The sequence below is a fragment of the Epinephelus lanceolatus genome, chromosome 2, assembly GCF_041903045.1.
Source record: "Epinephelus lanceolatus isolate andai-2023 chromosome 2, ASM4190304v1, whole genome shotgun sequence".
Classification (NCBI taxonomy): Eukaryota; Metazoa; Chordata; class Actinopteri; order Perciformes; family Serranidae; genus Epinephelus; species Epinephelus lanceolatus.
In genome coordinates, this window is record NC_135735.1 from 49297416 (window position 1) to 49310194 (window position 12779).

Sequence of the window (12779 nt, forward strand, 5' to 3'; positions counted from 1 at the left end):
GTGGAATCATCTTCCTGTTACGGTCCGGGAGGCAGACACCGTCTCCACATTTAAGACTAAAGACTTTCCTCTTTGATAAAGCTTATAGTTAGGGCTGGCTCAGGCTTGCCCTGTACCAGCCCCTAGTTAGGCTGACTTAGGCCTAGTCTGCCGGAGGACCCCCCTATAATACACCGGGCACCTTCTCTCCTTCTCTCTCTCTCTCTCTCTCTCTCTCTCTCTCTCTCTCTCGTATTCTATTACTGCATCTTGCTAACTCGGCCATTCTGGATGTCACTAACTCGGCTTCTTCTCCGGAGCCTTTGTGCTCCACTGTCTCTCAGATTAACTCATATCGCAGCGGTGCCTGGACAGCATGACGTGTGTGTTTGTGCTGCTGCCGTGGTCCTGCCAGATGCCTCCTGCTGCTGCCATCATTAGTCATTAGTCATACTTCTACTGTTATTATACACATATGACTATTGTCACACATGTATACTGCCAGATATTAATACATACTTTCAACATATTGTACCACAGTAGCCAGAACTATAACTATAATATTATTACTTTCAATAATGTTGTTGTAACCTACTGTCATTACCTGCATCTCTCTCTCTCTCTCTCTCTCTCTCTCTCTGTCTCTCTCTCTGTCTCATTGTGTCATGCGGATTATTGTTAATTTATTATGCTGATCTGTTCTGTACGACATCTATTGCACGTCTGTCCGTCCTGGAAGAGGGATCCCTCCTCAGTTGCTCTTCCTGAGGTTTCTACCGTTTTTTTTCCCCGTTAAAGGGTTTTTTTTGGGGAGTTTTTCCTTATCCGCTGCGAGGGTCATAAGGACAGAGGGATGTCGTATGCTGTAAAACCCTGTGAGGCAAATTGTGATTTGTGATATTGGGCTTTATAAATAAAATTGATTGATTGAATTGACTGTCAAACAGCCAAAAATATGGATTTATTTCCTAAAATAAATTTTGAATTGAACCATGAATGGTCATCAGAGGAAGATGAGGGAGAGGAGAAGCTGAATCCATCTGAGCACACATCCAGGTTTGTCAGTGTTTCATCAGCGGAGCTCAATGACTTGGAGAAAAGCAACACACTGTCAGATCAGAAGGCAGAGTCGGCTGTGCCTGTGAAGGCACAGTCCACCATGCAGTCACCAGAGACTTATTTCACCGGCTGCACAATTAATGGAAACGTGCAGATAAATGTGTATAAAGAGTAAGTGCCTGGCGCACCATGTCTGCGTTATATAGCAACGGTGACAGCGGAGTCCTGAGGGAACTATTTTTGTTGGCGGAAGACAAATAAAATGCTTAAATTATCTATTTTGTCCTCATTTTTCAACATTTCTTAATTAGCCTTGCTTATTTAACTGTTGAACTGTTGTATAAAAGCAATATCACACTCGAGCTCATGATGTTGTACTGTGATAACGTCACGGCTGTGATTCAGTCGTAGGCACGAGGCCGCAGGCCACTAACCTAATTGCTTGGCAACCTTAGATGTAACATGCTGCCGCGGTCTTGAAAGCTGGCACAGAAAAGACACAAGAATAGCACTCAGCGCCTGACCTCGTGTTTTACAGGCAGTTAAAAGCGCAGCACGTGTACGACCACCAGAGACTTGAAGACCATTATCACAAAGTCCAAATCAGATGATGACACGATACTAAACACTATGTGACTGACCTATAGAATACCACAAACAGCCTATATGCTGGAATATTTACTATAAACATAATGTAGCAGAGAGTGTTACAGTGGATCTGGTTCAGCAAACTAGGTTGTTACCTTAAAGTTTGACTTGCAGATGGTTGCTGCCTCTGCCATGTCCTGTCCTTAAAGGGCAAAGAGCAAAACGTTGTATTGAAAACAGACATTCACTCCATGACATATTACAGTAGTCCTGACTCACAGCTGTGGGTTAGAGCAAAAGTTGAGATAAGGCTTTGAAAACAATGACAATGGTATGTATCCTTCAGCCATGGTAAAATCAAGCCTCCTGCTCTGACATATCTCCATACATTACTGTCTGTGTAGATCCTGTTTGTGCATGGTGTGGATTTCAGTGAGGGGAAACAACTCCTTACCAAGTTCTTTGAGAAGAAAGGTGAGCAATAGTTTTGTTCTGGAGTTAGATGCAGCTATTAAATTTAGTGGGAACTGACAGTGGCATAAGCCAGACGTGGATAACCGCTGACAGTTATCCACGTCTGAGAGAGTAAAACAAAGCAAAGGACACCCAAGCAAAGGGAAATACTTGATTGGGTTTCATAAATGAGTTGTCAGCATTAAGCCTTAACATAACTCATTGATAAATCAGCTAAAAGTAGAAAAATATGAACTTCCGTTTCAGCGATAGCAACATAAAACAGAGGAGCAAAATCAAAATTTAAAAAAAAACAAAAAAAAACAAACAAAAAGGATTTAGCTCAACCCGTAACTGTAGACTCTGCGTGAGAACCAAGAAGTTTTTTTTTCTTTGAGTAAGTCAAATGCTAAGGGTAGGCCTAATTCTTTCATTTTATTCAAGTAAATATAGGCAAGCAGGATTCGGATTAAAGGAAAGAGGTATGATGGTGGTGCTACAATCTGCTTTTCAAAACTGAAGAACACTTTAGTACATAAATCATGTTAACAAATTAATCATGGTATTGTAAAGCTATGTGCAGAAAATAAGTCATTGCAAATAATAATACAATGATGGAAGGAGCTGCTGTAATTAATAGGCTAACACAATGATCAATAAGACAAAATGAGTATAGGAATAGTCTATAAGGTTGTTAGGGCTGATGCCTCAGATACCCCTTTTTTACAGTCATGGACTGGCTTGGTTTGGCTTGGTTTGGGCTATCAGCCCAACACAGCAGCGATTTGCATTCCCATTAAACAGGGCTACCTGCTTGAAGATATGTTTTAAACTGATGACAGCTTGTCTTTAGTGATGACGTTTAAAAGCACTGGGCTGATTCAAGGCTTAAGTCCCCTGTTATTTTTGCTGCCTGTGTTTCTCCATCACACAGCAGGGCAGGTAAAAGAAGTTTAACCTGTTGGAGGTGAGCTGTTTACAGAGGTGCAGTTAGAGCCTGTTGTCTGTAGCTCTCCATCAACATCTCACTGTGGCTGTTTCTGCTTTAACTTTCCTCTCTGCGGTATTATTACACTTGCCCTTATTGAAGAAAAGCCGTTAACAAAGTTCCACTAATTTAGTGATAAACATATTTAATTTCCTAGAGATTCTTCACAATAAAAACTTTAATTGCGACACAGCAAAATAAGGAAATGCAGCTTCGAGCAGCAACTTCACACAACTTCTAATATACTGTAGCTGATAGTGAACATGAAGCAGCAAAATACAGCAGAGTAAAACAGGACAAACTAAATTCCAAACCGCAGAGATTCAGTAATAAGCTACAAAGGTACTGAGAGCTGAACACACAGAGACTTTAAAAATGCCTTTCTCTCTGGTCTCCTGCAGACAGAAGTGAGTTGACTCTGAGCAACACACACAGCTTGTTTGAGGAGGATAAGCGGGGTCATTGAGGGTTGGCTACGATCAGTGAGGCGTCAATGCTACCCGCTTGGAGGCAAACAGCCTGGCTGTTGGACCTACTCTGGAGAAAGTCCATCTCTGGTGCAGCTATTAACCAATAGTTGAAAAACACCATGTGAGTCGTTAGGTTCAGGTGGGGCCAGGGGTGAATGGGTGTGAAGTCGTTTGGGGAGAGATCCCAAGACTGTTGGGGTAGCCACAGGTTTGAAGTGCTTCCCAACTGGGCCTTTGGAAAAACCTCAGTACCAGTCATTTAGAACTGAAGAAGCTTCTTGGATGAGAGGCAAAATGTCTTCAAGAAACACAAGCAAGTCCAGTTGCCTACGATATAGCACTTATGATCCACAGCTACTTATTACAATTAATCACCTCAGGGCTTTAACTGCTGAGCAGTGTGTGTGGGAATGCACAAATACACAGAGAACCCTTACAGTTGATTGGCTGATAGTGACTTTGGGTACAATACCTTTAAGGGACACAAACAGATTAATGTTGAAAGTGTAAGCATCATGGTGTTGCAGGTAGGGGAGGGGATCTGGATCCTGCAGAAAGGGGAGAAACAGAAACAACATTAAGTAGAAAAAATGGGAAGGTGGCTCTAATGTCCTCTACATACACCAAAACTAGAGTGGAGAGAGACCAGACACCTTTTCTATCCTTAACTCCTTATCACTGTTGAGATAACAATGTAATATTGGTCCCTCGGGTGGCACCAGAGTTGGATGGTTTTGTGACTTGCGTGTAATAGCCAATTGTTGTGGCACATAATTAGGAGGCCTAGGTGTACGGTTAGGGGTGGAGTTAGGAAGCAGGGAGAGGCTGATGTTCCACTTGGGGTATTGGGTAACTCCCCTTCCTAGGAGCTCACACACCTGAGAGACGCTGACAGACTGCCATGCCACATTTCTGCAGAAGATTCCGACAGACATTCAGAAATCCGGAGACAAAATCCACCAATCCGGGAAAACCACTACACACCTCACCTGATCTGGGTTCGCGATCAACCCCCCCCATGAACAAAAATCACAACAACGCTGCTTTTGCTGGCCCAGCCTGGCCGTTGACTGGAGGGGACGCCTCAAGCGTCGGGTCGGGGTGTACAGTAGCGGTAGGGTCTGATGAAGGGTGAGTAACCCATTTACCCCCTAGACAGCTCAGAGATCTACACACATTAGGTAAGTGAGGCATACGTTCAAGTCCAATTGCACACCGCAGGGAAATAACAAAGCTTAGTTAAAGGTTACAGTTACCAGCGTTAGGAGCGTCAGGTAACGAGTCAGGCATAACGTTAGGTGTCTTGTAACACCAATGCAAATGTCTCAAATGTAAAAGTCTGTCAACCCATTCTAAGAATACAAAGTAATACAAAGTAAGGCCTGCAAGAAGTTTGGATCAACAGTTATCTTAAAGTGATTCTACATCACGGTCCGGTGACTCCATATAGAATTTAATCCACTATTCACTATTGCATGCTTCTCTTCTCTCTTGATCTTACAGTTTCCCAGTGGGCCGAAATGCCTTTTGGGCTGACACAACTGTCTTTTTTTCCTTTTTAGGATCCGGGCAGCTAAGGTATTCTTCTTCTTTCTTCTTCCGAGGAAATCATACTTCCCATGGGTGAAAACTCACCAAACTTTGCACAAAGGTCCAGTCTCATGCCAGATATCCTCAGCTGTAAACTCAAGCCAGTAGTCCTGATGGTGGCGCTACAGCAAGCATCTAAAGTTCAAAACTTTGAAAATTCATAACAAATCAACCATACGTGCTACAACTTCACAACTTTCATCAAACTGTAGCCCCAATACTGAAACTTTTGTATATTTAATCCTATTAAAAATTATGAAGTTCATCACTGTTTTTTTCAAAAACTGTAAAACTTCTTAAACCTATCTCCTCCCACAATTTTTGCTCAATTGACACCAAACTTGCTACAGAGCATCTTCAGACTGTCCTACAAAAACTACATTTCTCAGATTTTTGATTTATCAAAAATTGAGTCTACAGTGCATCAAAATGTTTGACTGTAAATGGTACTGTAAACATATACATGCAAATTCTTGCTAAATAAATCTTCAATGTTCGTGAAAAAAATGACAAAATTCTAGAGTCATGGTAGATGATGTGTGGCAAATTTCAGAATTTTATCTCAAAAACTGAATTTTTTACAGCATTTTGAATTTTGCTCTAATGTGAACAATTGGAGTCAATGTAAAAATGGCAATTTTAAACATCAGTTTTTCACTTATGGAGCAAATCAATCATTGTTACAAACAAATTACCAACATCTCCATGTAGTCTAGATGCAATATGTGTATTTTCAGATTTTTGTTTCGATAACTGAATTTTTTACAGTGCTTTGAAATCTGCTTTTCCATGCATGGACTGCTGCTAAACCTGCACGTCTGGCTTAGTCAGTTTGTGAAGCTACACATGAATTGTCACTGACTAATTAGCTCAGTGAGATAGAAACTGATCCTTAGTCTGAGAGGTTGAGAGTTCAAGCCTCAGCTGATGCAAAAGGCAGATTGTGTTGCTAAATTCCTAAATGTCTTCCAATTCTTCTGCTTGTTGCTCAGAATTGCCTAAAAATGCCCGGAGCCGACCCATCGCTGCGCAGCAGCTATAATTTCCTTTTTTTTCTTTTGTCTGACCTGTCATTAATACAGGTAGTCTGGCCCAAACACATTTTTAAGTCCCTCGACCTACAAGCTCGGTGCCCTCATTAAAAAAGCATCTGCTCAGAGTAACTCAGTCATTCCCTCTCCTCTCTTGCCGTCAGCAGGCAAGCAGGAGAGAGTAACTATGGTTATGTGAATCAGATTTAGCAAGCCTTTGTGAAGTCTGAAAATAACATGATCATCTTTGTAACATGGATGCTGTCATGCCTGTTAAAATAAATGCAGGTCTGTGTGTGCATGTGTGTTTGGGGGGCTGAGTGACACAAGTTACAGCAGGAAGAATATAGTGCAGTAATATACATATGTACTGTAGGTATGTAGAAGACCATCTCTGATTGAACAACAAGCTGAACCTTGAAGAAGATGGTCTACACAGGTGCCACTCCAGACAGCTAAGAACAGGAAACTGAGGCTATAATTCAAATGGACTCACCAAAATTGGACAATAGTAAATTAGTTGAGTAAGGGTGCCAGGTGACAGGAGGTGCCTGGCGAGATGAGAGTTCGAGAACATCACAAGACAACAGGTGAGATCCAACATGGCAGTGCACTGCTGCTAGACCAACCAACCAAACAATCAATCTACTGCTAAAACTCCTGGAAACAGTTATCAAACAAACAAACAAACCATCACCAGTGCATATCAAGTCATGCATATGGACTTGTTGTAGTTGTTGATAGTGTTGTACTGTTGTTGTGTTGTTGTTTTTTTTTGTTATGTGGGTTTTTTTGGATTTCAGGTGTGTCACGTTGGGGGGGTTTGGCTACAGGGCTATTGTTTTCCGCAATATGCTCTGTGGATATCTGTATGCACTTTATCATGTATGTCTTTATGCACTTGTTGATGTTGTGACCATGAAGCAGTGTCCTGTTTATTTATGTACCGAAAGCAAATACCACCGACTCTGGTTGCATGGCAATTAAAGTTCTATTCTATTCTATTCTATTCTATTCTATTCTATTCAATTCTATTCTACTCTATTCAAAACTCTGGAAGACTTGGAAAACTTCGGCGACTACTTCTACAGACTACGCACCATGAGCCCCCCACAGAAGCACCTGAGATGAGACTGGTCCACTGGAACAGATGATGGAGTCACCACCATCGAGGTCAGTGTACACGAATCAATAAACAACAAACTGTCAATTCTGGAATAATTTCACACTGACATAAGAGTATACACTGACTCCACCGCCCAGGTCCACACCATTTCCTCTGAAAACAAAAACCTGAAAGAAACCATCCCAGACATCCAGTGCCACAGCATGCGTGACAATCTGATATTCACAGGAATAACTGAACAAACCCAAGAAAACCCAGAAAATGCAGTAAAGGAATTTATGCACTCAGCACTGAAACTAACACAAGACGCCATATACAGCAACACCTTCCATCGAGTATACCGCATCAGCACGAAAAACCACACCAGCAGATGCACCCATTATTGCAAAAATTGAACATTAAACACAAAAAGAGTTTGTAAAAAGCAAAGGACGGGAGCTGAAAAGAACCACATACAGCATGAATGATCAATATCCCCAGGACAGGAGAAAGAAACTGCTACCAATCATGAAACATTACTGTGAAATGGGAAATTGACTGTTGACAAACTGTATGTGGATGGTCAGCTGTAACGCAACAGCAACATCACCACTTGGCTATGACTATATGCACTGGATTTCACCTCCTCAACTTTGCTGATTATTTACCTACCTACCAACCTTCCTACCTACCTACCTACCTACCTACCTTCCTACCTACCTACCTACCTACCTACCTTCCTACCTACCTACCCACCTATCTGTCTGCATACCTGTCTGTCTGTATATCGACATTGATGTCTATCTGTTCATATGTCTGTCTATACATACACATATACATATATATATATATATATATATATATATATATATATATATATATATATATATATACATATATACTTACATACATATCTAGAAAATAGTCTACCATTGGCCAACTATGAAGATGATCATTAGTTACAGCCTTAATATGTATACTTATGAATATGTATATGTAGTGTGTATATGTGTAGATGTATGTTGGGGTGTGCGTCTATGTGTACGTATGTATGTCTGTATATATGTATGTAAATGTAAGTAGAGATACAGGTGTGTGTACAGTTGCATGTATACGCGTATGTGTAAAATTGTACATGTTTAGTGCAAGAGTGTTAGAGTGAGAGTGGTTGGTGTGTGTGCATGTGCCTATGTAGGCATCACTTAAATAGGTGTGAATATTCTTACTTCCATATTCATATTCATTTCACTCTAAAAAATGATATGCTGGCTCAACTTTGAGGTAACAATTTGCATGGATCTTTTTAAGTTATTTCAACTTAGCCATTATTCATTAAATGCCACAAGACATCTCTAGTTAGGCAAACTCAATTACTTTAGTACAAACAACATGATTTTTTTTTGTCATCTACATGCTTAATTAAGTTAAACCAACTTAATTTAAGTACAAAGTACTCCATTTAAGTTATTCTAACTTACTAAGTTACTAAAATTCTACTCAGAAATGTCCATGCAAATTGTTATCTTAATTTATTTGAGTAGTAGTAACTTATTTATCTTAAGTCAGAATAAATTACACATAGACGTTCCAGTTTTACGATCACTGTTTATTAGAACATCATTCAATGTCTCATTTGACTGACAACATTTGAATGGCATATATATTGCCTGTAGCCTCCATGACATACATAATGTTAAACACCCCTGTATAACTGTCTCAAAAAGACTGAACATTTTGACAGCCACCCTGGTCAGACTGACTGTGCTAAAGTGCACTCTAGTGTACTTTAACAAGTTTACTCAATGAACTGTCAACAGTAAACCTGCTGTACAGTATGTTACACAACAAAACATTGTAAACAACAGAATAACAAGTGTAACATTTCCTATCAATTTGGATAGCCAAACACTTTTTTTTAGTACAGCAGTTTACTTTTTAGAGACATTACCTTCGGACTGGCTTTCAGATCATCCAGCTGGAGGAATATCTTTTGATTTACTTCAAAAGTGTTTTTCAGTTCTTTTGGGTAGCTGAGGTTGAGTGCGTATATCAGCCACATTAGCATGGCACAGGCTCTGGGTACATCTAGGTCTGCTAGGACTTCTGTTCCCTCAAGTATGATCCTTGCACTGGCTGGATCAGACGTTATGGCACCTCTCGTTGTGACACATCTTCATCACTTCATCACTTCATTAGTAACATCCCCGGCATCATCCCGGTAGATCAGAATCAATATTAATGTTTAAGTAATCATAGTTAATTATGAGAGTAATACAAAGGTAGTGTCTGATTTACCTGCTCTTTGAAGAGGTCCTCCTCCTTTTCCCTCAGATACACGACTAAGCCACGGATAGCAACCTCTCGCCTTCTCTCCACAGAATCGTCCTGTGAATAAGAAAAAGAATGTTGAACTGCTCTTCCAGGAGGATGGGTTTTTAATAATTACATCCAAAAAAAGAAAAGGCCTGAACTGTACCAATTATAGATTTTACAGTGATAATCAAAATAATGAACTGATCATTTTAAAGAAAGCTAATATAACTAAAGTAGTGTTAGAATTTTCAATTTCAAATATGCATCATAAAAATCCAGATAAAAAATAAAAATAAAAGTAAATAAAAAGAAAAAATGCAAAATCTTACAATAACTCTGCCTATCATGTTCCATCTTACCTGTAATTTGTTTTCTTATTTAGTATTTATAGTTCTTATTGATATTTTTGTCTTAGACTAAGCCCTAAACAATAATCTGACATACTGTATTATTACCTTATAAGAATTAGGGTTGTAAACAGCTGCTTTTTAATACATCCTAGAGATAATGGACAATATTATAGTTGATTTTAAATTACATTTCTGGCCACCTGTAAAATGTAGGTCCGTTATTCACTGTCCAGTTACACTGAACAGCACAGCACTACCAATAGCCTGAGATGTATAACGCCCGTTTCACACAGGCGGCATGAGCAGCGCATGACGGCAGCGTGGTGTGACTGCTGTGTCTCTCACGCTTGTGTCTTTCAGAATTTTCATTGATATATTTGCCGTGAGCCACATGCTGCTCGTGGAGAAAATAGGCGAGACTCCTGAGCTCAAGAAAAGCAGCGCCACTCAAGCAGCCGGTCTGAAAGCTCTTAAGGCCCATTTATGCTCAACGTTAAATACAGATCCGGATACGGATGGAGCCTTCTGTCCGTGCTCCGCGTTCATTTTGTCCATATTTCTGCACGTTTCCATACAGCTTACGGATACGGGCCAAACGGAGCAGTACCACTGGGAACCGTGGGGGCAGTGTTGCTGTCACTACCTGATACGTAGCTCTAGTGAGACTCAAAGAAGAAATAACAATTCAATTTCTCTCATCGGCAGTACTAGAGAAAAGAATTCTCCGTTCTCCAGTCGCGATGTATTTAACGGCCTCACCGACCACCGCCTCCTACAACGCTGCCTCTGTTTTTGTCTTTTATGCAAGAGGTACATTATCAATATCTCCTCCACAGTCGCCATGTTTGTTTTTGAGTTTGTTGTTGTCATAAACTTTTGACGCTGGGCTGCCTCCTGGTGGATAGATTGGTTAACATCCATGCCAACGTAAAGGGCGCATGGAAGTATGTGGGCAGTGACGGTAACATAGTTTGAAACAGAGGTATACATTTTCGTACATAAAGGGAGCATAGATGGGCCTTAACCTCTTAACATGGATGCCTAATTGAAAACCAACACGTTCTGCAACACACATGCACTGCTCATGCCACCAGTGTGAAACAGGGGTAAATCATGATCAAAAACCTAACATCATCTATTGGAAAAAAAGTGGATTGTCCTATTAAAATTAACTATATTTAATTTATTCATACCTCAAGCAGCATATTCTGTATGCGCTGAATATTCATTTTTGCAGACCCTCCCCTTGAGGACAGCAAGGACATTATTTTCGGGGAGAACTGGTCCAGCTTTGCCATGAATGTAGTCTCCAGACTAACAGTGGTGATCCTTCTGAATTCTTGGTTTACCTGTATAAAAAAAACAAATAGGCACAACATGTTATTGTGTACAGTCTATTCCAAAATAACACATACTGCAAATTATCTTATGCAAAAATATTTACCTGGGCTACGTCAAAAAGAGCAGGCCATCTTTCTTTCAGGTCATTGACTGATGGTACTTGATTGACTACTTCCTGCCTGCGAATTGAGAATGTCTTCGCCATTTTTGCACTGATGACAGTTGTCCCTTTTCCTGACTTCATTAAGGAGCTCCACTCTTTCAGACTCCAAACTTTCTTCTGTTTCTCCTTGTGGGTGAGTGGGTAAATAGTTCACTTCTGACGTTTTTGGCTTTTTGACATTCTTTGCAGGTGCTTTCTCATGTGGTCGCTTCTTTCTGGGAAAGTTCATATCAAGTTCAGGGCATCCAAGTCCTCTCAACTTGTATCTATAGTTGCCCATTTTATATTTTAGTCTCTGTTGCCATCCATAGTATCCATTATATGATCCCGGTTCTTTGAGGCAAGGATGCTTCTGAATCAGGGCCTCAGCAACATTCAAAAACTGTGCACTTGTTGGGTAGGCAACATACTGAAAGATGCTTTCAGCCAGTCTCTCAAGGATGTCTGGTAGGATTGAGGTAAAGTTGAATGGAATTCCATCCTTCTTGAAAGCTTCATTTCCTTTTTTTTTTTAGATCAAATTTTTCTTTTATTTTTATACGACAATAGCTTAATAAGGGAGGTTATGTGCACAAAAAGTTACATATAGCATTGGCTCTCGTAGAAAATGAAAAAGAAACAAACAGGAAATACGAAGAAGTTCAAGAGCCAAAGGAGACTGAAAAGAAAGTCTGCGCTACAGTTCTGTCAGAAATTCGATTCTGTCAAGCATGATGCAGAAAAATATCAACCCCATCAATGTTGAATTATACATACAATGTACACATACACATAAATACAAACATGCACGCATCTACACATATGCGCATACCTACACATATGCACATAGGTACACAGATATAGAGATACACAGATGCGCACATACATACATACATACACACACAGATCCCCACCTCCTCAACCCCTCAACCCTTCCTATCTTCCCCCCCAGATCCCGCCAACCACCATAAGAACAGAAATTATATATACATACACTCACACATACATACACACATATACACATACATATATATACACATACATATACATATATATATATATATACATACATACATACATACATACATACACATACACATACAAATACATACATATATACATATACATACAGTACAGGCCAAAAGTTTGGACACACCTTCTCATTCAATGCGTTTTCTTTATTTTCATGACTATTTACATTGTAGATTCTCACTGAAGGCATCAAAACTATGAATGAACACATGTGGAGTTATGTACTCAACAAAAAAAGGTGAAATAACTTAAAACATGTTTTATATTCTAGTTTCTTCAAAATAGCCACCCTTTGCTCTGATTACTGCTTTGCACACTCTTGGCATTCTCTCGATGAG

General features: G+C 40.0%; 1 protein-coding gene and 1 long non-coding RNA gene across 3 annotated transcripts in view; both read right to left on the reverse strand.

Annotated features, from left to right (window-relative positions):
- fah (fumarylacetoacetate hydrolase (fumarylacetoacetase)) overlaps positions 1–12779 on the reverse strand; it is an 89087-nt gene that overhangs the window by 14032 nt on the left and 62276 nt on the right. For both annotated transcript variants that reach the window (XM_033624559.2, XM_078162276.1), the window contains exons 10-11: positions 4010–4085; positions 1782–1828 (exon numbers count right to left, since the gene is read on the reverse strand). In XM_033624559.2, the coding sequence (XP_033480450.1) occupies positions 1782–1828; positions 4010–4085 (123 nt within the window). The remainder of the gene's footprint in view (positions 1–1781; positions 1829–4009; positions 4086–12779) is intronic.
- On the reverse strand, positions 8852–12336 carry LOC144458778 (uncharacterized). The gene is made up of 4 exons (XR_013488165.1): positions 11371–12336; positions 11120–11275; positions 9559–9648; positions 8852–9450 (listed from the first exon to the last, which is right to left on the reverse strand). It is a non-coding gene; the product is annotated as an uncharacterized LOC144458778 (long non-coding RNA).